Genomic DNA, 21819 nt, shown 5'->3' with positions numbered 1-21819 from the left:
ATCTGATAAAAGTACAACAGGTTCGATCGGTTCGTGTCTCCAAGGCAGGTGCGAGACGAACCGATTCCAGTCACAAACATCGCGATTCCAGAAGAAAATCCACAAAACCCCCAACATAGCATACGGGAATTTAGAATGACCAAACACGGATGACGATGTAGAAGCAATAGTGACAGTTTGTGGAGTCATTTTAAGAGATAAAAGACATAACAAAAAGAAAAGGCGGTGGATAAAAGACAGCGGGAGCAGCCGCTCTATTTGCTGCACTATGATTTGGAGGCGACTGTTTTTTCATAGTTAACATTTTTAACTGAATAAACATAAACATATGTAATAATGACCTTTACATATAATAATAAACATTTCCACATATTATCTCCGATATCCACCGGACTCACAGTTGTGCGATATGTCAGTTGTTTGGGATTCCCCTCTGTTCTTACATCACCACGCTTTCTGATTGGCTACCCGTCACATTCAGCAGGTTGTATTCTCGTTCCCAGTCAGGGTTTTATCGCACCCCACAGGCTGCGATAAAAAGGCCAAGACAACCCATATTGGGTATATTCAGGATTTAGCGGGAACACCAACATGCAGACGGTTCACCCCCCGACCCCCGGGCCGCAGCAAAATTTTCCAAGTCTTGACCGGTCCGTGGTAATAAAAAGGTTGGGGACCACTGGTTTACAGCACAGGCATTTTTCTATCAAACTGGAGCCCAGAGCCTCTGGAAGAAGTAAAGCATAGAAAAAGCAGCTGGTTTTCACCAGGCTGGTAATGCTCCACTACAACTCTATGAAGTTGATCTGAAATTTCCTGTGCTTTAAACAACCATCCTCCGCTGTGAAGAGAGAAAAGCCAATCTGAATGAGGCAGCTGTTGATATTAATTTAATATTTGGAAACGTGAATTCAACAGCTTCCTTCACTTCCTCCGCTGCCATTGCTAAAACTACAGGCAGACTGCAATTCTAAAACAGCGCAGAAAATTGACATTACTATTTACTACTTATTCTTTTGTTTGCTTATTGGCCCGGTAAGAAGGAGTTAATCATCTGCTTAAAAGGAGGCCGACCCACCGTGACAGGGTCAGAAACTTGTCTCACAATTCTTAAACACATTTCAATGTTGTTTTATACTTCTTTAATTTTACCTCTTTAAAACTATAAACACTGCCCACCAACAACTTTTTGTTTTGATCAAAGGAAATTCTTGTCATTTCATTACTCAGACACTTTGAGAACCTTGTTTTTCCAAAACTTGACTCCAGCTAAACTGGGATACTGTAATCTCTGCTATACAAACAGAATATTTTTAGACTACTATTTTTGTGCGTCAGCTTGGTGACTGCAGGTCTTGAGGAGATACAGTTACTTCTGGAGTCCACATTAAAATATCAGGCAATCCATCATCTCAGGCTAGTAGTCAGAAAAGATTAAGTCGGCGACACAAGTGGCTTACAAGAAGAGGGCACTACAGATCAGATCATTCTTTCCCTTTTTTCTGCTACTGAGCACGCGGAGGTTCTGTACTGCAGCAGCAAAGATAAATAAATGAAACCTCTTAGGTCATATATTCAATATTTCAGAAGTTTCTAAAATGTCCATAAAAGCTATCCATATCTCCAGGCAAAGGAAGACATCTTCTTTTGCAGATACTGGAGACTCAGCCTCATACTGACTGACATTATGAGATCACTCTGTTCATTTTTCTCATAAATAACTGATCCTATCACTCAGCTTGTTACAAAAAGCTCATCTTGAATAGCCATAAAAACCGAGTTAAAATCATCGGTCCAACTTATTAAAGGCAAATAAGTGATAACATTGTTTTGGAACATCAGGGAAATTGTTTACTGTTAAAGTGGAAGGAAATTGGTACGAGGTGCTCAAAACGTCAAATGAAAATATGAAAGTGTGGTGTCTTTACTCTGACACCCCTAACAGAATCCAGTGAGAACACAATCGGAGAAGCAGCCAAGAGGATGGCAGTTTTTCATGGAGAAACTGCAAACTTGCAAAAACATGACTGAATTATATGAATTCCCAATTTAACATTTTATCCATTTTAAAAGACAGGAGCCCTCATGTACAAGACTATGTGGATTTCCTACTATAACATGCTGCTTCTCCTTTAAGTCCAGAAAACTGCAGAGGACCCAGAACCATCCAGCTGTATGAAGTGAGTGCATGCCTCGACAAGCCTTCATTTACATGTGCAAAATAGATGTAAATAAGCTGTGTTTCCACTATCACCAGCAGCTAAGGTCATTACAACTTTCAACAAGTCACAAAGGTTGCTGAGTCCAGTCCACCACATGATGCAGGAACTAAGATATAATAACCGAGAGGATATGATATTACAAACAACGGGCCAAAATCCTAATATCTTCCAAACCGACTAATCTGATTTCCATCGGACCTTCCATCGGCCTTGAGCGCTCATACTGGAGATCAGCTCAGTTTTATTTGATTTCTTTTCTAAATTAAAAGCCTGGCTTGTGGCCCAATCACTGAATATGATTCAACAGAGGACAGACAAACTTTAGATGTGTTTCTACCATTATAACAGAGATAACCTGTTAGCCCTGACAATTGGCTGTACTCTTCTACTTCTCTAATTACTTCTTCTTTCCTGATTTTTATGTTTCTCTCTGTTGTCATTAGTGTGTGGTTGCTGAGGTTGCCTCCAAAGGTTTATCTATACCACCAGACCAATTATGTAACAGTCACAACTCCTAAGCCTGGTTTGGTCTTTGTGAAATGGTTAAAGCCAGGATGAACTGACGGTGCTATGTCAATCTTGGCTTTATTTCTTATCCTGGATTTTGTAATCCTACTTTTGTGAAACACCCCTCAGGATGGTAATAGAAATAAATACTGATCAACTACACACCAACAATAAGAATAACTGAACAAAGATATAAGTAAAAGCATAGACTAAAGACTTCAAAAGAGAAAAATGACAAACTACAAGTCTAAACAACCGAAGGATCACAACACCATGAGGCTGACCGTGAAGTTTACTCTGTCTGAAGGTGAGAAACAGGATCTGTGCTTAAGATCAATAAAATTCAGACTTCACTGACTCATGGAGTAACTCATTAACATTTGAAATGCTTATCTGATTTAATAAGAACATAGAAAGAAAGCAGTCTGTGGAACATCTCTGTCTGATAACAGTGGAAACACTGGCTGGCTGTTCCTCAGCTTCACTTGCTGATGGTGTGACTTTACCGACAGTCATGGACTTCTGCTGAATAATACACTTTCTAAGTGAATAAAACTCATTATCAGTGGGCTCCTGGTCATTCTGCACAACAATCGGACAATGTAAACTGACAACATAAAAACAATGAAGCTCCAACAACATCTGTGTCATTAAAACAGCCCTTGGTGTTAACTGAACATCCGTCTGACAGATTTGCAGGTTGGTCCCCCAACATGAGTTCCAGGAGTTAAGCTGGGCCAAGCTGCTGATCTTTCTGTTATAACCACTAGAGAGCAGCACAGCCCCACCTCACAGGGCAGAAGAAGGGCTGGTCAGTCCCGGGAATCCAGAGAGGGATAAAAGAAAGGGTTGCACATATTCTACTCATCTTAAAAATAAAATGGGACATGTTATAAATGATTGTTTTGCAACACAATGTAATGAATACTGACAAAGATAGACTTTCCATGTAAGCTGTGGTGGATGATATAAATTAAACAAAGATAATACAGACCCGGATTAATTGGTTGGCACTTAAAAAGTTTCATTCTGGGGTGCTGTGGTGGCGCAGAGGCAAAGCATGACCCACTGCATTTCTTCCCTCTCTCATTACCCACTTTCCTGTCAAACTACTTTCAAATAAAGGCCACTAGAGCCAACAAAACCTTTAATTTTTTTTATTCTAGCAGAATAAAATCAGTTCAGATTTTATTCCATTAGTATAATCTCACTCTGAAAAATGCTAAATCCAGCCTCAATCTTCATCAAACTTCCATCCTGGCTCTTCCCTGATTCCTTTTTGTCTTTAGCTCTGTCCACAGATCTAATTTCACAAGATTTAGATGTGAGGATTGAGTCTTAAGAATCTTTTCTGGGTTGATTTGGTTGTTTTGGACTATTCGTCTAACTAATTCAGTGATGACCCCTGAGTTATAGAATCTGTTATTAAAGTCTCCTGATATTTCAAAGAGTTCATGATTTCATACACTATCACAAGGGTCCCAGGAAATCTGGAAAAGGAACAAGTCCATAGCACTACAGGTCCTCTACTGTACATGACAGTCGGGTCCTTCTTTAATTAGACATACATTTTATTTACTATAATTTATTATTCTATGTGTCCTTCATGGTTAGAATAGTATAAAATACATATTTTAGATTTTCATGTAAAATTTGTCAGAACAATGTTCTTTTTCCCTCTGCAATTTTTCTGTTGTTTCTAAGGCTGAAACTATTAATAAATTGGAGTAATTGTTATGAATCGATTATTGAAATAATTGTGAACTATTTTAATAATTTAGCAATGGACTGACAACCTGTCCAGGGTAACCTGTCTCTCACCCATTGACCGCTGGAGGCACCATCACCCCTGGGATAAGCGTGTATAATGGATGGATGAATAATTTAGTAATCGATTAATCTTTAACTAGATTATACATACTCAAAAAAAATGCCTTTTGTTGAAAAAGCATCACATTCAGAGCAGAAGCTAAGTCAAAACTGTGCAAAAATATATACATTTTGAGTTGAAGAAAAAAAGTCTGTACAAATGGTGGCAGTTCTAGATTCTTGTCAGTGCCTCGAGGTGTCTGAGTCATTTCTGCACATATACATGTTTTTCCATTGTCCCCGCCCCGTTCTCTCCCCACTCAGACTGCATGTTCTTGGCAGCCAGTCTTTTCATAGTTTTCTTTAAGGGGCCGGAACTATTCAACAGCCTGGCTCGCACATGGGATATTCACTTCCTATTCTTAGTGAAGACATAACGGCTGCAGTCAGCACAGAGGAAGCGCTGCAGCATTTGGTCTGTTTGCAGTCTCAGATCAGCTGAACTGAAGCTCAAACTGGAAACATGGATATCTGAACTGAGAGCAGATCCAGAACCTGCTTGAAGGAAGGCATCAGAGGGAGCATGTGAGTGAGAACTTTGAGCGTCACAGTGGAGTTACTTAGGAATGTTCTCTTTAGGGTGGGGTTACAAATGACTAGCTGTAGTTAATGCTCAGTTGTACGGACAGAGGCTTAGTTTAAAAATCTATAGATTTTCTAGTATGTGAACCTTAACCACAGCCTGGGAGAACTGGATTATACCCATGAAATACTTACAAAATAACTCAGATGTACTTAAAGGATCAAATATGGTTTGATGAGGTTTACTATGTGTAAGCTTCTTATTTATAGTTTTTTACATTTTCTGTGGCGATAGAACATATCAACAGCATGTATTTTAAGTCTCTACCTGAAACATGAGCTAGTACAATTAGAATAACGTATGTTTTATATGTTAGTTTGAGCTGATTAAATGATCTGAAACCTGATAACATTTTAATTATTTAGACTAATATAATTAGATACAGAAGAGGTTTGAAACACTGCCACACCCGCTGAGATACCCAGAGTGTGAGGGATAAAAACTAGCATGGTAGGTTGATAATTTTCTTTATTTTTCTATTTAATCATATATGTGATGTTTTTTCCCTGCAGACAACTGTATAAATTTCTTTATGTTTGCAATTATTATTTGCTGATGATACACTGGAATTTCCCCAGTTAGAATCATTTTATTCTATTCTGGTGAAACCCATTGACATTATTCTTATGCATACAGTCACAGTAAAAATAGTATAAGTTTAGAGTTTCACATATCAGGACATAATAAAAAACGATATGGCTTTTGTTCTAAATGTTACTAAATCTAAAATACAACAGGTTCTACACTCTGATTTTGTCAGAGGAATTTCATTCCACTAGTCAATATTTCAGTCATGTTGGGGAATGGACTTTGGCAGAGTCATTTTAACACCGCTACTCTTTTTCTCAGCCATTCTTGAAATGTGGGCAAAGTATCAGCTCACACTGAGTCAGAGGATTTCTTGGTCCACTCAAAGACTGCCAGCTGTGCATGTCTGAGGCTAAAAAAAAAAACACCCAAACCACCATGCCTCCCCCACCATGCAACAATGCCAATAGCTGTTATTAGGTCTTTGTTGCCTTTGACTTTGTCAGATGGTGAAACTTCTCTGATTTCCTTAATTTTGGGTTATGAGCTGATGGTCTTCCTCCACAAATATCTTAAAATCAGCCCCTGTCTCTTTCTGCTCTGCTGCCAATGAGAGAGACTGATTGACCGTCCCACCTACCAGGTCACCCCACTGTCACCAATGTGCCTATTCTGTCACTATACTTAATGACTTTTCAAAGAACATCAGTATTGGTCAAAATCGGAATCAATAAGTCAGGCTTTTTCAAGATCGGTGATCCAGAAAACTGCAATTGGTGCACTTCTATTTGTAATGCATACTTTTTGTTTTTAGAGTGTTTAGCATGGGGGTGATTTGCATGTTTTAGTGGACTTTATTGATTGGTTTCCACTCTCACATAATGACCCATACTTGTCTAAGCTTACATCACCTATCTGGGAACATCTCTGGGTGGTTAAAGGTGAAAAGCACACAGTCAAAGTTGACAGATTCCTCCCATTCTTATAGAAAGGCAATTAACAGTAGAAGAGCAGCAGAAGGCCAGGCAGAGAAGAAAACTTTAATTATCAACACCAGCAGCTGCATCAACAGCAGAAGCGGTGGACCTCAGGGAGCCAGTCTAGAGCTCTTCCCGTTGAGTGAATATGAGTCTAGCACTCATTTCTCCCCTGACATAATTGATCAGAATGACTGATGTCCAGTTGTCTATGTGCTGTCCACTGTGTACTGCCCCCTTGTGGTATCTGCTTGGCCCAAATAGAACTGGACTCCCAGGAGGCCTATTTGTCCATTTTCTGATTTTTTTCATAAAGTCTATAATCAAAGGAAAATTGCTTTCAACGCTGAAACACCTACTCTCAATGCTACCTGACACGCTATTGGTTAGTCTTTGCAAAACAGCCAATCAATTAGTGCCAGTCATTTTCTTTGGTGCTGATTGGCTGAACCTCCAAGATGAGTAACATGGAAGACAGTTGCTGTTAGCTTCTAGGGTAGTGCTAAAACTGTTTCCACTGTGTGTATTACTGTACACACAGTGGTAGTAGTACAAACATTTGGTGTTTGAACTATTGAAATTCACAATTATAAGCATTTATAGAGGAGATCTCAAGTATTCTGTTTTTCAAGCTATGTGGCTGTATTCCCTCACCTCGTTAAAACCATGAGCCCACTGTAACTTTAATTTACCTTTTTTCCATTTTTTATTCCAAATGTGTATTTTGGACAAACTTTTCCAAACAATACTACTCCAGTAAACTTGTTCTTCAATCAGATGCAAATTTATAAACCTAAGAGAAACTTTTTCCTTCAACTCTCCCACACCAGCCATGCCTGTTGGGTCTCTTTCCATCGCCACTGCTAGTACATTAACATTTAGAGTTTTTGTCATTTTTGTGAGCATTTTCTAACTTTGGAACAAATTTGCTGGGACATCCACTCCTGGGAGGTAACATAATTACTTGACTGTGTTATAAAACGACACTATGTGCCTGGAAAACCCATAATACTTCCCCTTTAAGGCTCAGAAGAAGGAGATGTTGCAGAGTTAAAAGCATCAGTTTATCAGTTCTTTCCGATATATCCTCACTGGTTATCCTCACAGCAGACAGCAGAGCCAGAGAATTTTCATAGAGGTGGCGAGGATGGGACTGTTGCTTACTCAAAGGTGACCAACAACTGATCGAAACCAGAGCCATTTCGCAGCACAACATCCGTATTCTCAAAATAATTAACTAAAGATAGATCATTTTTAAAGGCCTTGTTATGTTAATAAATACAGAAGTATATTGATATTACAACCGCTGCCACCACCTGTTTTGGAGGGAAAGTGCCTGCTCTTATGGGGCCACTTGGCCAATGATTGACCTCCCCTGCTGTGAAGTTATGAAAACATTTGTTTTAGTAAGGAAGATGTGAGTCATCTGATTCTTCTCAGAGTAATTTATGAAAACAAATGGTGACTGATCAATAATATGCTCACATAATGGCTCAGCTCTGGAGACAATTACTACAAAGTGAGAAGTTTTATGCAGTATGTCAGCAGGTCAGGTAAAGGTGGGTTAGTCCGTAAAGTGAACATGCATCCTGTCTGACATAGATCCATTATTTATGCATTACATATTATCAGTTGAGATTGTTAGACTGTTGAGGATGATGTTTGTCATAGTCTCTGCATATGCCTCTGACCTCTCTCCAAATGAGATTTTCTTCCTCAACAGTCCCTCTCATACTTTTTTGCAGTGAACCACCAGCATCAATAGGCCATAAGCAGACATAAAACCCACCATCTGTACAAGGTTAAAAATGTTGATCAGTCCAAGGTCTTTAATAATGTTCAGCTTAAGATTTTATTGTGCTGAAAACTCACAAGAGCATCACATAAGTGCCTGAAGCATCAACCTGTGTTGTTTCAACAATAAACTGTCCGGTTCCAGCAGAATGGACATTTCAAGATCAAGTTTAAACGGAGAGAGATAAGAGGTGCTAGAAGACACAAACAAGGATACATCTTATAAAGCATCTCACAGTTAACTCTAATATGAAATCAATTCAGTGTATCTGTGTATTATGTAGTCTTTAGAACTAAATATCTTTGTGACTTCTTCTTCTCCTGCAGGTACAGCTTTAGACTGGTCTACATTTTCTCCTATAACTTGTTCCAATTTTGTGGTCACACATGGATCCTGGCTAACAACATTGCAAGATTTTTTACCTTTGGTCAAGGTAAGTTAAAAAGAATAAGATATGATAATCTTGCTGCATTTCTGTCCTCCAACATGAATGCTGAAAGCCTCTCTAGAGCTTGTTGCAGGTTACATTGTTCAATGGTTTGAATTGAAGAAGTCGACATCTTTTCCCAACAGGAAGCTGGATCTATCTGGTTGAAGCCAAACGGTGCTGTCAGCACCAGGCTTGCTGGTTTCTCCACTTTACATTAAGTTTATTGAACAGGTTGAGGGTCATGAAAGTGGGGGGTGATGAGCAACAGAGCTGGAATGAAAGCGACTGAACTCTGCTAGAATTGTTTTATCAAATAGTTCTTCTTTTGGTGGTTTCTTCTTGTTAATACGTAATAGGTGTTAATAGGTAATAGGTATTATTCTCCACTGTTGCCCAGTACTTGCTTAGGGTGGCAGATAGGTTCATTGATTGAATTAAATGGTTTACTTGGATAAACATGTCTTCCTGTCCTGGAATCGTTAACTGTGGAATAGGAAACTAAACTGTACTGGATTTGAATCTGAATCTGCTACATTGGAATGAGCTGAAATTTATCAAATGGATACCATAAACTGTTTAAAACTGTACATAAATGCAACCTGTTTACCCGAAAAAGTTCCTGTGGAAATAACACTGAACTGAATTGACATTAATGTAAAAAAAAAAACAAGATGGAGGTAATTATATTGAAGTGCAGGCTAACTAGACATAAATTGAAGCTTATTTTTATGAAAGAAGTTCTGGATTACTGACAAACCTAGGCCTTCACCTGGGAAAGGAATTAAACTAAAACTACAGGTTGTTTAGCAGAAGAAAACCAGCCTGAGGAAGCCTTTAAATCCCAACATTTACAGGAGGATGCTTGTTTAAATTTTTATTGTTTCCTTTTTTTGTAGTTGCTAATTCACCAAAATACAGCAAATATTTTTCTGAAAAATCAAATTGAACATCAGAATGATGGTTGTTGGCATCAGGCAAGAAGGTTTGGTAATTTTAGAACCTACCATCCATCCATTTTCTGAACACCCTTGTCCCTCAGTGGGGTCGGGAGGGGTGCTGGTGCCTATCTCCAGCTAACGTTCCGGGCGAGAGGCGGGGTACATCCTGGACGGGTCGCCAGTCTGTCGCAGGGCAACACAGACACACAACCATGCGCACACACACACACACCTAGGGGCAATTTAGACAGACCAATTAACCTAACAGTCATGTTTTTTGGACTGTGGGAGGAAACCGGAGTACCCGGAGAAAACCCACGAATGCACAGGGAGAACATGCAAACTCCATGCAGAAAGACCGGGGCCGGGAATCGAACCCAGAACCTTCTTGTTGCATGGCAACAGCTCTACCAACTGTGCCACTGTGCAGCCTTAGAACCTACCAATCTACTGGAATTTTCACGAGAGGTGGACGGATTACAGTTTTCTGATTAATCACTGATCATAAAAAAAAACCTGTGTTGCTGATTCCGAATTTGGCTGATACCAATGTTTTGTCTAAAAGTTGCTAAATTTAATGACAAAATCGCTAAGTTGTCAACAGTGAGGTGAGTATTTGGACCCACCAGGTCCATAGACGTGACCTGGCGGGTCTGTCAGTCAGCCCTCTCTCATGGCAGAGCAGAAATAAACAGTGGCTGATTTTCAGACCTTTGATAAGGTAGATAAGATTGGTGGATAAGATTGGTTTCCTCATAATTATTGGCAGAATGTTGATGTCCCAAACTAAGGAAATCAAAGACAATTTATCAGTGTACTCACAGCAATCTTTCAGGTTTACTCAGAATGGTTTGAAAAATAAAAACAGGGAACTTTGCTCCAAGCTACAACAGTCAATGTATTCATAATAATACCTTTCATCTAACAGGAGTGTAACGAACAATACCTAAAACCCACAAGATGAGACGCAACATTGAGTTCACCAAAATTAGTCTAAGGCTGAACAACATTTTCATAACAGTTTAAAGACAACAAGATCAAATTTATGCTGCAAAAAAGACTTTTATTACGTATATCTAGAAGTTTTGTCACAAATTCAACTGATATCTTTCTTTTTCTGATTTATTGAATCTCAGCCTTTGGAGCAGAACTTCAGCTATGCATGGCCTTCTATAAATTTTCATTAAAAAATATGACATTCACACTTAACTTCCGAAAAACTGAACATATATATTTAAAGAAATAACTAAAAAAATAAGTAAACTATTCCTTTTCCTTTTGTTCTTTACAAATATTTTGCCTTCATAATAAGTGTAAATAAGGTTATTGTTAAACTTGTTAGGATCCTGGGCTGTTGCCCAGGATCCTAACAAGGTTGTTTTGTAGTTTGATTTCCTTCTAGCTTCATTATTATTTTGTGTTACTTTCTTATTTTGGTTCGATCTGTCTTGTTCCTGTTTACCTTTTTTTGTTTTCCTTAGTGTTTCTAGCTATGTTTAATTATTATTATAATTATTCTTTGTCATGCTAGTTTATTATGTTTCTTTAGTCAAGTTAATCTGTAGTGTTAGAATTACTTCCCTTTTCCCTGTGTACTCTTCCTTGCCCCTTGTGCCACCTTCTCTCCCCCTCCACCCACACCTGCAATCACTTAGCTCATCAGCCCAGGTATTTTGTTCAGCATTCAACCTCCCCATTATTTAAGCCTTTGTTTCTGATTCATTAGTATCCTCTCTTCTTGTCATCTTTCCTGTCTGCTCCCCATTGTCAGCGCCCCCTGGAGTTCATGGTCTTGTTCCTTTTTTGCTCTGCAAGTTTCTTCATCTTTTCATTAAAATCACAAAAAATCAACTCTATGTTACATGCCTGCTTCTTAATGGGTCCACTCTACAAACACTGAACATGACAGAACAATCCAGCCAGTAGGACCCAGCAGAATTCCTGTATTTAAGAGAATCTTAACAATTACAACTTACTTAGAAAATAATTAATTGACACCATGGCAAAATCATGTTCACTACCCCAAAGATTTGCTTTGTGGCGACAAAGTAAATGTGGTGCAGGACTGGATTCCAAATCTCCCTTCCATAGGCTTAACGGAGTTGTTCAAGGAGGCAGAGTGGCACCATCAGGCAGCTCTGACAGTAATGGCTGGCAATCCACCTCCAGCTTAGTAATAAGCGCATACAACTCCAGTATTAAGCGCCTCTACATCGGTCCCAGCCTTCTGCCCTTTGCCCTTCTCCACAATTCCTGTTACTCCTTCCCGGTCTCCACTCTCCAGATCTCTAGCCGCGGCTTCATCTTCAGCAGCTGCAGTCACGTCTCCTGCACCAGTCTCGTCTCCAGCCACATTCCCAGCCAGCAACATCAGTACCCATTCTTACATCAGCAGCAGCACCTCAGGCTCCAGGTTTCCACAGCTGTGGAACTAGGTTGTACGGCTAGCTCCTGGGCTCCAGACTACCCAGTCTCCCAAGCTCCACAGTGTTTGTCAGTCTCCTGAGTACCACAGTTCTCTCTAGTCCCCTGCCTCCGAGGGATGCAAGGACGACCCGCCTCTGTTCCCAGTGCCACTTCGTGATTCCCCAGCTCCCGAGCCTCTACATCGGTCTAAGACATACACCAGTCTTAAGGGGAGGATTTTCAGGCCCTTCATCTGCTGCCAACTCTTCCAAGTTTCACTGATGCTGGTCAGCAAGCGACAAGCGTCCTGGACTCGTCATAGCCAACAACTCTGGCTTTGAGCTCTTCGTAGAGATGGAATGGTTCTAAAGTATTAAGAACTCTTCTAAATCCCAGATTTTCCATAACAGAAAATGCCCTCATAATACCTGCAATAAAAATGCCAATGTATGTTGTCATTGCTGCAGCAGCCACGAGCGTGGAAGCTGAGATGCAAAAACATTTTTCAGAATGTCTGCAGTGTTGGCAATTTCTTCACTTGTGATGGTCTTGAGGTCTCTTTGCATTGTGCTAGTGTTAGTCACGGTGCACAGTAATATATTCTTGAAGTGTTTACATATTGTTCATGTCTTGTCTGTCACTCTGTTGCCGTTTCTCATTTCTACTCGAAACACAAAATGCTCCCAAACAAACAATTTAAAAGTATTGGGGGCAACTTCTATTGCAACTTTATCGGGTGAAGCCACGCTGACTGGGACTGGCTTTACAACTGATCATTGTTTAAATTCCACAGCCTACCTGCGTATTGTTACTGAACATGTTCACCTCTTCATGACTATGACCAGTGTCCACATCTTCTAATGGTTGCTTCCAGCAGGATGTTATGAAGACCAGCTTATCTCAAAATGACAATGAATTCATCTACTTCAAAGGCGTCCACAGTCACCAAATCTCAACCCAATATAAGCAGTTTTAAAAGTAAACTGCTTATATCCAAAGAGGGTTTTAGCAAACTGTACCTAATAAAGACTCTTGTGAGTGAAAGTAAGACTCCTCTCAGATGTTTCTCTAGTTTAGTTGCCTTTGGCGATCGTTGCAGATGCTCTGGCAGACACGTTTTACTCTGTGGGTTTTGTGATGAGCCTGTGCCAGCTGCTCTCCATCCTGGAGATCTTCCACATCGCAGACGGCATCGAGAAGGCTCGGCTCCTTCCTCGCTTCATCCAAGTGTGTGCAGCAGTTCACCTCTTTGTTGATGCCTTTTTGATTCTAACAATCTCTGGTTTCATCATGATTTCTTTGGTTAGGTGATTGAGAAAAACATTCTGCTGATTATGGTCATCATGTTGGAAGAGATCCAAAGTAAGCCAGTGGTGTGTGTGCAGTTTTTCCTGTGGAATATACTGGACCTCTTACGGTGAGCAAACAGCCAGTCACATATCTTATGAGCACCAAGCCCGTTTCACTCAGATCTTTCAAAGTAAAAGTGAGAAGGGTTTTGTAATAAATAGGCATTTGTTAAATTTTACACATAAAAATTGGTCTGTTAGTTGCATTCTTCACACTATAAGTATACATATTCTATATTGTTCGAGCTACTCAAACCTAATGTAAGGCTGCAAAAACTCAACAAGAAACCAAAAGCAAAAAGTATATTATTTATAATATCAGTATATTATTTGCTTTATGTAATTGTAACTGCACACATGCTTATTACTTAATCTATGATGCTTAGTTAAAAAAAACAGTACTTTGTTGTCTTTGTCTCTGTTCCACATTTATAACATTGTCTCTTTGTACACGATGTTAGTTTATTATTTCCAAATCAAAAGAATTCATTGGAGATGTTTTCACATTTCCATTCCTAGCTAATGGTAGAAGTAGATGTTTAAAATTTCGCAAATATAGATGCATCATGCAACCATGCTGTAAGCGCAACTTCATAAAACAAGAGCATCCTTATCTTGAATGACATTTGTTGCCACATTTAATGTAATAATTCTCTACATTTTATCTCTGTTGTAGTTTCTGAGTCAAGGATCTTCTTAGCAATGTCTAGTTGCTAAAATAATTTAGGGTTAGCAAGCAGCATCCCCAAATGCCTCTGAACCTTTGTAAAAACAGACCTTGAAGTTCTGATCTGAACACCATGGAGTAGGTGTGGGAAGAAAACAATTTGATTTGATTTTAACTCACATAAATTATGTGAGTTAAAATCACCTCAGTATCGTCGGTCCATTTGTTTTCTTCCCACACGTACTTCATGGTGTTCAGATCAGAACTTCAAGGTCTGTTTTTACAAAGGTTCAGAGGCTTTTGGGGATGCTGTTTGCTAACCCTAAATTATTTTTTTGTTTTGTGCTGCTGTGCCTTGGTTAAAAAGCACTGTCACTTTCTGATGCTGGTTGGAATTTAACTCTGCTTCCTTCAGTTAAAGCACAATTAGAGGAAGTGGATTTGTGTAGAAATACACCTAAAGAGGACATTGCCAACTGTAATGTCCAAACACACTTCCCTTATCAGGTCAAACAGTGCAACACACTGCATGTCCATGGGTGCGTTCACAGCCTGAAGTGACCCAATTCCGATTTTTTTGCCGGGGCCGTTCACACTGCCAGTAAATGCGAACTTCTGCAGTGTGAACGGTCAAACGATCTGAAAGTGTCCCGCATGCGCACTAGAGGGCGCAATAGCATCAGCGTTCTCAGTGTTCTGTCAACTGCCATAAAAAGAAGAAGAAGAAGAAGAAGAAGAAGAAGAAGAAGAAGAAGAAGTTGTTGTTGTTTTTGGAAGTAAACATGGAGGCTAACGGTGGAGCTTAGCTTACATATTTGAAGTTGTTGTCCGGCCGGAGCAGCATATTAACAACTTAATCCTCATACAATCCGTCATGGTTGTTGTTTTTCTTCCCGCTTGCACGTATCAGGACGCAGAATAGTGAGATTTGTTGAGAATCAGTGACGTTCAGTTCGGATGAATGCGACCTGAACATTAGGTCGCATTTGAATCGGATACGTATCCGATATGGGTCACATTTGTAAAAGAATCCGACCTGTACTGTTCACACTGCCATGAAAAGATCGGATACTTGTCGCATTACGTCAAAAAAAAAAAACCAAAAAAAAAAAAACACTGGGCTACTTTAGGCTGCAGCCTGAAGTGGCCCAGTGTTCACACTGCAGTGTGCAGCCTGAACGCACACTGCAGTGTGAACGCACCCCATGTTGCCCGTCACATCTTGTGAGTTGTCTGTACTTCAGGTACCCTCATGAACTTCTGTGTGTTATGGAAAGACCTTCCGTCGCCATGTTGTGGAGCCGTTACTCTCTTTGGATCCCCTTATACATCCTGTCAGTTATCATTGAAGGTGAGTAAGCTTCAGAAATCTGAATGCATGCTGTGCCTTTAAAATCATGATGTCCCCTAAAATGTTTAACATGTTGTCGCCTTTTAATCAGAAACTTCATTGTTCTTCACTTTACATCACAGAGTAACACAAACTTGTGAATATGAAGCAAAAGAAAAATGCAGAAGATCTGAGACTGAGGCAGAGGTTCCACCACCCTGAACAGTTGTTTTAAAATGGTCTATTTAAAGTCCAGATTGAAATACAACTGAGAATCTGCGGCAAAACTTCAGCCAATCAGATGCTAAGAAGAAAAACATCTTCAGCTTACTGGTACCAGAGACTAAAACTGAAACTGCAACCAATGATGGCTCTGCAACAGGGGTGTCCAAACTTATTCTCCCATGGGCCAAAATCAGCAAGTTAAAAGTACAAGGATAATAACTATAACTTTTTAAAAGCTACAAAAAAATTTCAGTCTTTTATATGCTCTACATTAAATTATGCAGAATTTTAATGATTTTTTTTTTTTGTAGGAAAGAGGTCAATGTTGAGCCAAAATCTGAAAAGGAGTTTTCCATGTTTGTCTCACTAAAAGAAAGGCATCCAGCTTGAACATTATATGGGACTCAATTGGAAAAAGTATATACAAAAATTAAATCTATACTCGGTACAAGAACAGGATGCGGGTCATTGTTTCTCTGGAAATGGCTGCTGTACGTTATCCATCCATTTTTTTCCGCTTATCCGGGGTCGGGTCGTGGGGTTAGGAGCTCAAGTAGGGAGGCCCATACTTCCTTCTCCCAAGCCACCTGTTCCAGCTAGTCTGGGGGTATCCCAAGGCGTTCCCAGGCCAGCCAAGAAACAGTCTCTCCAGTGTGTCCTGGGTCTTCCCCGGGGCCTCCTCCCGGTGGGATGTGCCTGGAACATCTCATCAGGGAGGTGTCCAGGAGGCATCCTGACGAGATGCCTGAGCCACCTCAACTGGCTCCTCTCGATGTGAAGGAGCAGCGACTCTACTCTGAGTCCCTCCTGGATGACCGAGCTTCTCACCTTATCTCTAAGGGAGAGCCCAGCCACCCTACGGAGAAAACCCATTTTGGCCGCTTGTATCCGTGAATGTTGTATCTAACTAATTTTGTCCAAATGAAATAATAATCTCCTTCCACCACCTTTGCTGGGGAGCCCAATCTTGAATAAAAGTCCAAGGGCCGCCAATTGCCAGTTGTCCGCACCCTGAACACCTCATTCTACAGAATACTGACTGAAAACAAATGTACAGTCACACTTTCCCTTTTGTAAAGAACGTTGAAAGTTGGGTATCATTAAGGGGCATGAATGGTTTTATAAAACCTTGAATGTGAGTTACTGATCAAAAACACACTAGGTGTTCTGATGTGCAAGGGAGGTGGTGAGAAACCACAGGAAATGGAATGCCAAAGAACTGCAGATTTTAAAACAGGATGTGTGTGAAAAGATCTCATTCCAGCTGTGTGTGTACATGTTTGTGGGCTGCCGACCTGTGCAGTCAGTCAGGTGAAGCTCAGGCCAGATCTCTCTGTTCTCCAGGTGTCATTATTTATGAGGCGCTGCCGTACCTGGAGCCGTCAGTCCCCCACCTGCCCTCCCTGCTGCTGCTCTACCTTCTGCTTCTCGCTGTGGGTAAGGAAAGAAAGCAGTCCAACTGAAAACACACACACACACAAACACACTGCATGGGGCCTTCATTATGTTGCTTTCACTTTTCTGACATTTTATCTTCATCCCATCTCAAAGGTTCTGTGTTACAAAGGTAGAACTGCTACGTTGGGCTCTGATGGACATTAGAATCCAGTCCTGATGTTCTTTGAAGATTTTCCTGGATTATGTTTCAGATCAGAGATATCTCTGATGAGGTTTCCTTTGGAATCTCAGAATGACTACAAACAGGAGCTGCAGTTGAGAGCTCTGTTGGCTAGCAGCAAGAAGGTGCTGGGTTCAATTCCAGCCTGGGCTTTTTCTGCTTTGGGGTTATCATGTTCTCTCTGTGCATGCCTGGGTTCTCTGTGGGTACTCCATTTTTCTCTCTAGGGAACTGCGTATGTGGCTACTGCTTGGTTGCTTATCTGCAGGCCACTATTAGGTTCAATGGTTTCTCGAAATCAGTATTTCCCAACACTGGTCCTCAAGGAATACAGACATGCATTTTTTAGATGTTCTCCTGCTTCAACACACCCCTCATTTGTTGGTTGTATCATTTATGCACAAAACTTGGCTGTTATACGAGTACAACACGGGCACAAGTCAGGGTAAAAGATCTGGTATGGGAGGGATTTCTCTGGTGTATGTGTCTTTGCTATTGCATTGTGTTTACAAAAAAATACAATTAAAAGTATTTGATCAAAAAAAAAAGAAAAAAAGAAGAGTTAGAGATAAAACCCCGAGCCAGCCTTTCTAACGGCAGCTGTTGTTGGTGTTTCCTGCAGGAGGCTCAGTAACAGTCTGGCAGCTGCTGAAGGAGAGGAAACACCATCTAGAGAAACGCTACAAGAGTAAGAAGAAGAAATGACTCAGAGTTGGATTATTCAGGGACAACGGGATAACTCTGTTTTCAAACCTTCTGATTCATCAAACAAACATTTCAGATTGCACAAAAGGAAAAAAGATATGCCAGATTTTTGCAGCAGTTTAATGAAAACATGTTTCTGACTAAACAAAGAGCAACAGTAGCAGTTTCCACTCAAGTTTTTTTCACCAAGTAGGAGAGATGATGTTGTGTACAAATGTCACCATGGTAACACCCCACCATGGATCCTCTGAACTACCAGCTGTATGCTCTGGTCCACACGGCTTTCTTCTTGAACTCAGTGGACGACTTCAGACCCAGGAGAGCAGCTGGAATCAGATCAGAACATGGATGGTCAGCTGGACAGCAGAATTAATAAACCGTTCTAAACCGACCATTCTAACATCTAACATTACAAATCACTGTTTATATCAGGAAGGTCTAACTGATGTTCATTCAGGTGATTTGTACAAGTTGCCATGGAAACCTTCTACTACTTGCAATCAGGGGGCTCCATCTATGTGAAGTCAAATTTACTCCAATAAAGTAAATCTAACTTTATTGGAGTTCAGAGTTGAGCTTTGTTATTAAGTCCAACTCTGAACTTTAAATCCCAGAAAAAAAAAATCACATAAGCTTAAAAGATAAATCACATTTTCTGTTTCTTAAAGATGTGCCTTCATCTACTGGAGATGATCATTTAAAATAAAATGTTAAAATGGCCTAAGGAAACCTGGACATCTAGGCTGCTTTCAAAGATGATGAAAAAATCTTGCTGGTTGGACAAAAAGTCATGGAATGACCGCTGGGTAGGGTCTCACTACATATTGCGCATTTATTGTATTATCAGGCTAATATATTTCTGTTGTATTTTAGCCTGATATTTAGCCAAGTTCTGAAGCTACCAAAATGCTAAAGGTTAGTTCATGTGTTTTATTTTGCATTATGATTTTTTTTTTGTGTGTGTGTTATTAGGACATTTATTTAGGAAAATTTTAAGTAGGAACTAATATTCAGGATGTTTGTTCTGCTGGGGCACCTAACAGAGATGCACCCCTCTGGTGAGGTATGAGAACAAGTGGCAGCAGAAAAGGCCAATTAAGTAAAACAGTGTAATGAATACTGAAGATTAGTCATAAGGACTTATTTTCAACCTCTAAAGACGGGTCAGCCAGCAAGGTATGTTTATATGCTATATATTTTTTTTATGTTTTTATTGTATTCATTGCACCATCTCATTGAAGTTTATGTTAGTTATGTTTATGTTAGTTCGATGGTCATGACAAAGTATTCAACAAGGTGGTGCTGCAACAAATGCAACTGTAAGATTCTACATCCCATATTAAAGCCGACTACCAGTAAAACAAAGTCTATATTGACACCAAGAGCTGGAAGTGATAGAGCAGGAAGTTCACATTACAAAAAGAGGAAGGAAGAGACCAAGCAGATATCACACCTGATCGTCGGAATCTTTACCTATATTATCGTCATCACAAGATTTTCTAATATTGTGATAATCAAAAACCTAAGACTGGTCTTGCTCTCCTGAAGCCAGTATCTGAGCTGGGTGTGAGCTGTAGTGGTTGCGGTCCAAGGCAGTTCTAATACCAATGAGTAAACCTATGATAAAAATCACCCACTTGAGACATTTGTTTCAGAATCACAAGAAGGAAAAAAATAAACCTAATGCCATGAAGGAAAAAGCTATTAGTGTAATTTAAAAAGGAAAAGTCCAATAGAGTATAAACTTACACATTTATTATTTCTAAATGTAAAAATAATTTGTTTGCAAATCAAAGCCTTTTCTTTTAGAATGACTCCTCTGTTTGGGTTATGTCTGTTTACTTTCACTCACTTTTAGGAACAAATGTGAGTGCATCAGGGAGAATAAACGGACTAACTGTACAGAAGCAGCTGCAGAAGACCTGAGCCGTAAACAGATGGAGGAATGAAACATGCTGCACCTCTGGCTGTGCTGATGATGATGACTGACAGATTCTCTTCAGGACCTTCTGTTATGCTGAGGAGCCAGTCGATAAACTGAAACACACACACGCACACGGTTGTCATGTTGGACCTATAACCTTAAAGCCAGCAGTAAGTCACCTAACCTTTCACTTCTCACCTTGTGTGTCTGGCTGCTCCATGGCTCTTTGCCTAGCAGCAGCGGCAGGCTGTGTGACACTCCCAGCATGCATTGTGGCAGAGCGAGCTCGCTGAGTGAAAGTGACCCATACAAACCATGCTCTAGTGCTGGAGGCTTGGAATCTGGTTGCCATGGGAACCATTGGGGCCTGATGCCAAAGAGAAGGGGCATGAAGTGGTCACCCCAGGAGATGACAGCAGCAGCAAAGAGTTGGAACAGGAAGTCAGTGGCCTGCAGATAAACAGCCAAACAGTAGCCACATGTTTTTAGCCACTGAAATACCATCCACACTATACATTTTCACAAAATAGTAATCATTAATAATTTGAACCCATTTAACAAATATAAATCTGAAATGTGTGGCATGCATCAGAATCCAGTCTCCTGAGTCAATACTGCCTCTACTTATTTTGCACAAACAACTTTCTCCCTTCTTTACATCAAACCTTGGTGGGTATAACAAGAGGCAGTGGAAAACAGTAGGAAAGTATGTGGATGTCCTATTCTGGTCACCATGCAACAGAAGGGACCATAGAATTTGAAAATTAAAAACCATAGAAACCCATATAGCTGTACTGATAAACTAAAAAAAAGTTTAAACAATTGACATGCTTAGGCCTCAAGGTAAATTAAGTTGCAGAATATTAAAAGATTTTGCTGTAAAATGGCGTCTGATATCTGAAGAGAAGCTCTAAAAGGTTTCTGGTTTATGTTTAATAAGAAGTTGAGTCATTCCTGTGAGTTAGTTGGAGAACAGGACCTGCGCAACACATACTGAGTCATCAGTGACATGCAGCAACATGACTCACATGTGGAAAAGCAGCACTGACTCACTGACTGGATGTGTGGTGTGGCAAGGGGAGGTGAATGGACCAGACCTGACCGGACCCTACCTTCTTAGTGTCTCCAGATCTGATGGAAGTCGCTCCATAGGCGATGTTCCGGATGTGTCCCATCAGCTCTAGCAGCCACTCCATGCGCTTGGAGACACCTGACGGAGAAGCGGGCATGCTCAACACGCAGACTTAGACAGTAGAGCCGCTGTTACCAGCAGAACTGCACTCTGACCTGTACTGGTGCCAGCAGTCAGCCGACACTGGTAAAAGGCCTGCAAGAGGATCCAGCCCAGTCTGCAGCTTGACCAACCACAGAGCACACCGGTGATGACATCATTGAGGCTGAGCAGTGGAAGTCTGCCCTGAGAGGTGAGGAATGCCAGGACGAAGCAGGCTTTTTCCACCTGAGCCTGAGATTCACACAAACGCTCAGCTTTACTCACAGAGCAATTGCTCTCACTTCCTGACACCACACTGACTTCTGACCCCACACTGACCTCTGACACCTGAACGATCCTGTCAATCTCCGTGTCAGACATCTCAGACAGACACCTGGCCACACCCACATAGAGTTCCACCTCAGCATCCTGAAACAAGAACAAACACCAGGAGCTGGACAGCATTCCTGTTTTGATCTTTGATTTCTCTAATTAGTAGGGCTGTGTAATAATATCAATTTTGCGATATATAT

General features: G+C 40.5%; 2 protein-coding genes and 1 long non-coding RNA gene across 5 annotated transcripts; 1 reads left to right on the top strand and 2 right to left on the bottom strand.

The window, feature by feature from the left end:
• The first annotated feature begins 4835 nt into the window (after window positions 1-4835).
• hacd4 (3-hydroxyacyl-CoA dehydratase 4) lies at window positions 4836-18169 on the top strand. Of its 3 annotated transcripts, XM_016666864.1 has the most exons (7): window positions 4879-5123; window positions 8808-8914; window positions 13355-13482; window positions 13563-13672; window positions 15516-15622; window positions 17171-17263; window positions 18067-18169. In XM_016666864.1, coding segments are annotated over exons 1-7 (630 nt in total). In that variant the 5' UTR covers window positions 4879-5121; the 3' UTR covers window positions 18150-18169. The 3 variants fall into 3 exon arrangements, with proteins under 3 accessions (XP_016522351.1, XP_016522350.1, XP_016522352.1); XM_016666865.1 differs by lacking the exons at window positions 17171-17263; window positions 18067-18169 and adding an exon at window positions 16138-16608 and having other exon boundaries at window positions 4836-5123; XM_016666866.1 differs by lacking the exon at window positions 4879-5123 and having other exon boundaries at window positions 8830-8914; window positions 11941-13482.
• On the bottom strand, window positions 9797-11946 carry LOC107834881 (uncharacterized). The gene is made up of 2 exons (XR_001660716.1): window positions 10289-11946; window positions 9797-9911 (listed from the first exon to the last, which is right to left on the bottom strand). It is a non-coding gene; the product is annotated as an uncharacterized LOC107834881 (long non-coding RNA).
• Window positions 18170-18255: 86 nt separating the features above from the next.
• On the bottom strand, window positions 18256-21766 carry LOC103131726 (focadhesin-like). Its single transcript, XM_007543424.2, has 6 exons — window positions 21626-21766; window positions 21361-21538; window positions 21186-21283; window positions 20272-20523; window positions 20111-20186; window positions 18256-18475 (listed from the first exon to the last, which is right to left on the bottom strand). The coding sequence occupies exons 1-6, from the start codon at window positions 21749-21751 to the stop codon at window positions 18402-18404; spliced, it is 804 nt and encodes a 267-aa protein (XP_007543486.1). The 5' UTR covers window positions 21752-21766; the 3' UTR covers window positions 18256-18401.
• Window positions 21767-21819: the final 53 nt, after the last annotated feature.

Source organism: Poecilia formosa, unplaced genomic scaffold (assembly GCF_000485575.1).
Source record: "Poecilia formosa unplaced genomic scaffold, Poecilia_formosa-5.1.2 Scaffold822, whole genome shotgun sequence".
Taxonomy (NCBI): domain Eukaryota; kingdom Metazoa; phylum Chordata; class Actinopteri; order Cyprinodontiformes; family Poeciliidae; genus Poecilia; species Poecilia formosa.
Note: the sequence above shows the minus strand (reverse complement) of the source record. Positions and strands in the feature narration are given on the sequence as shown.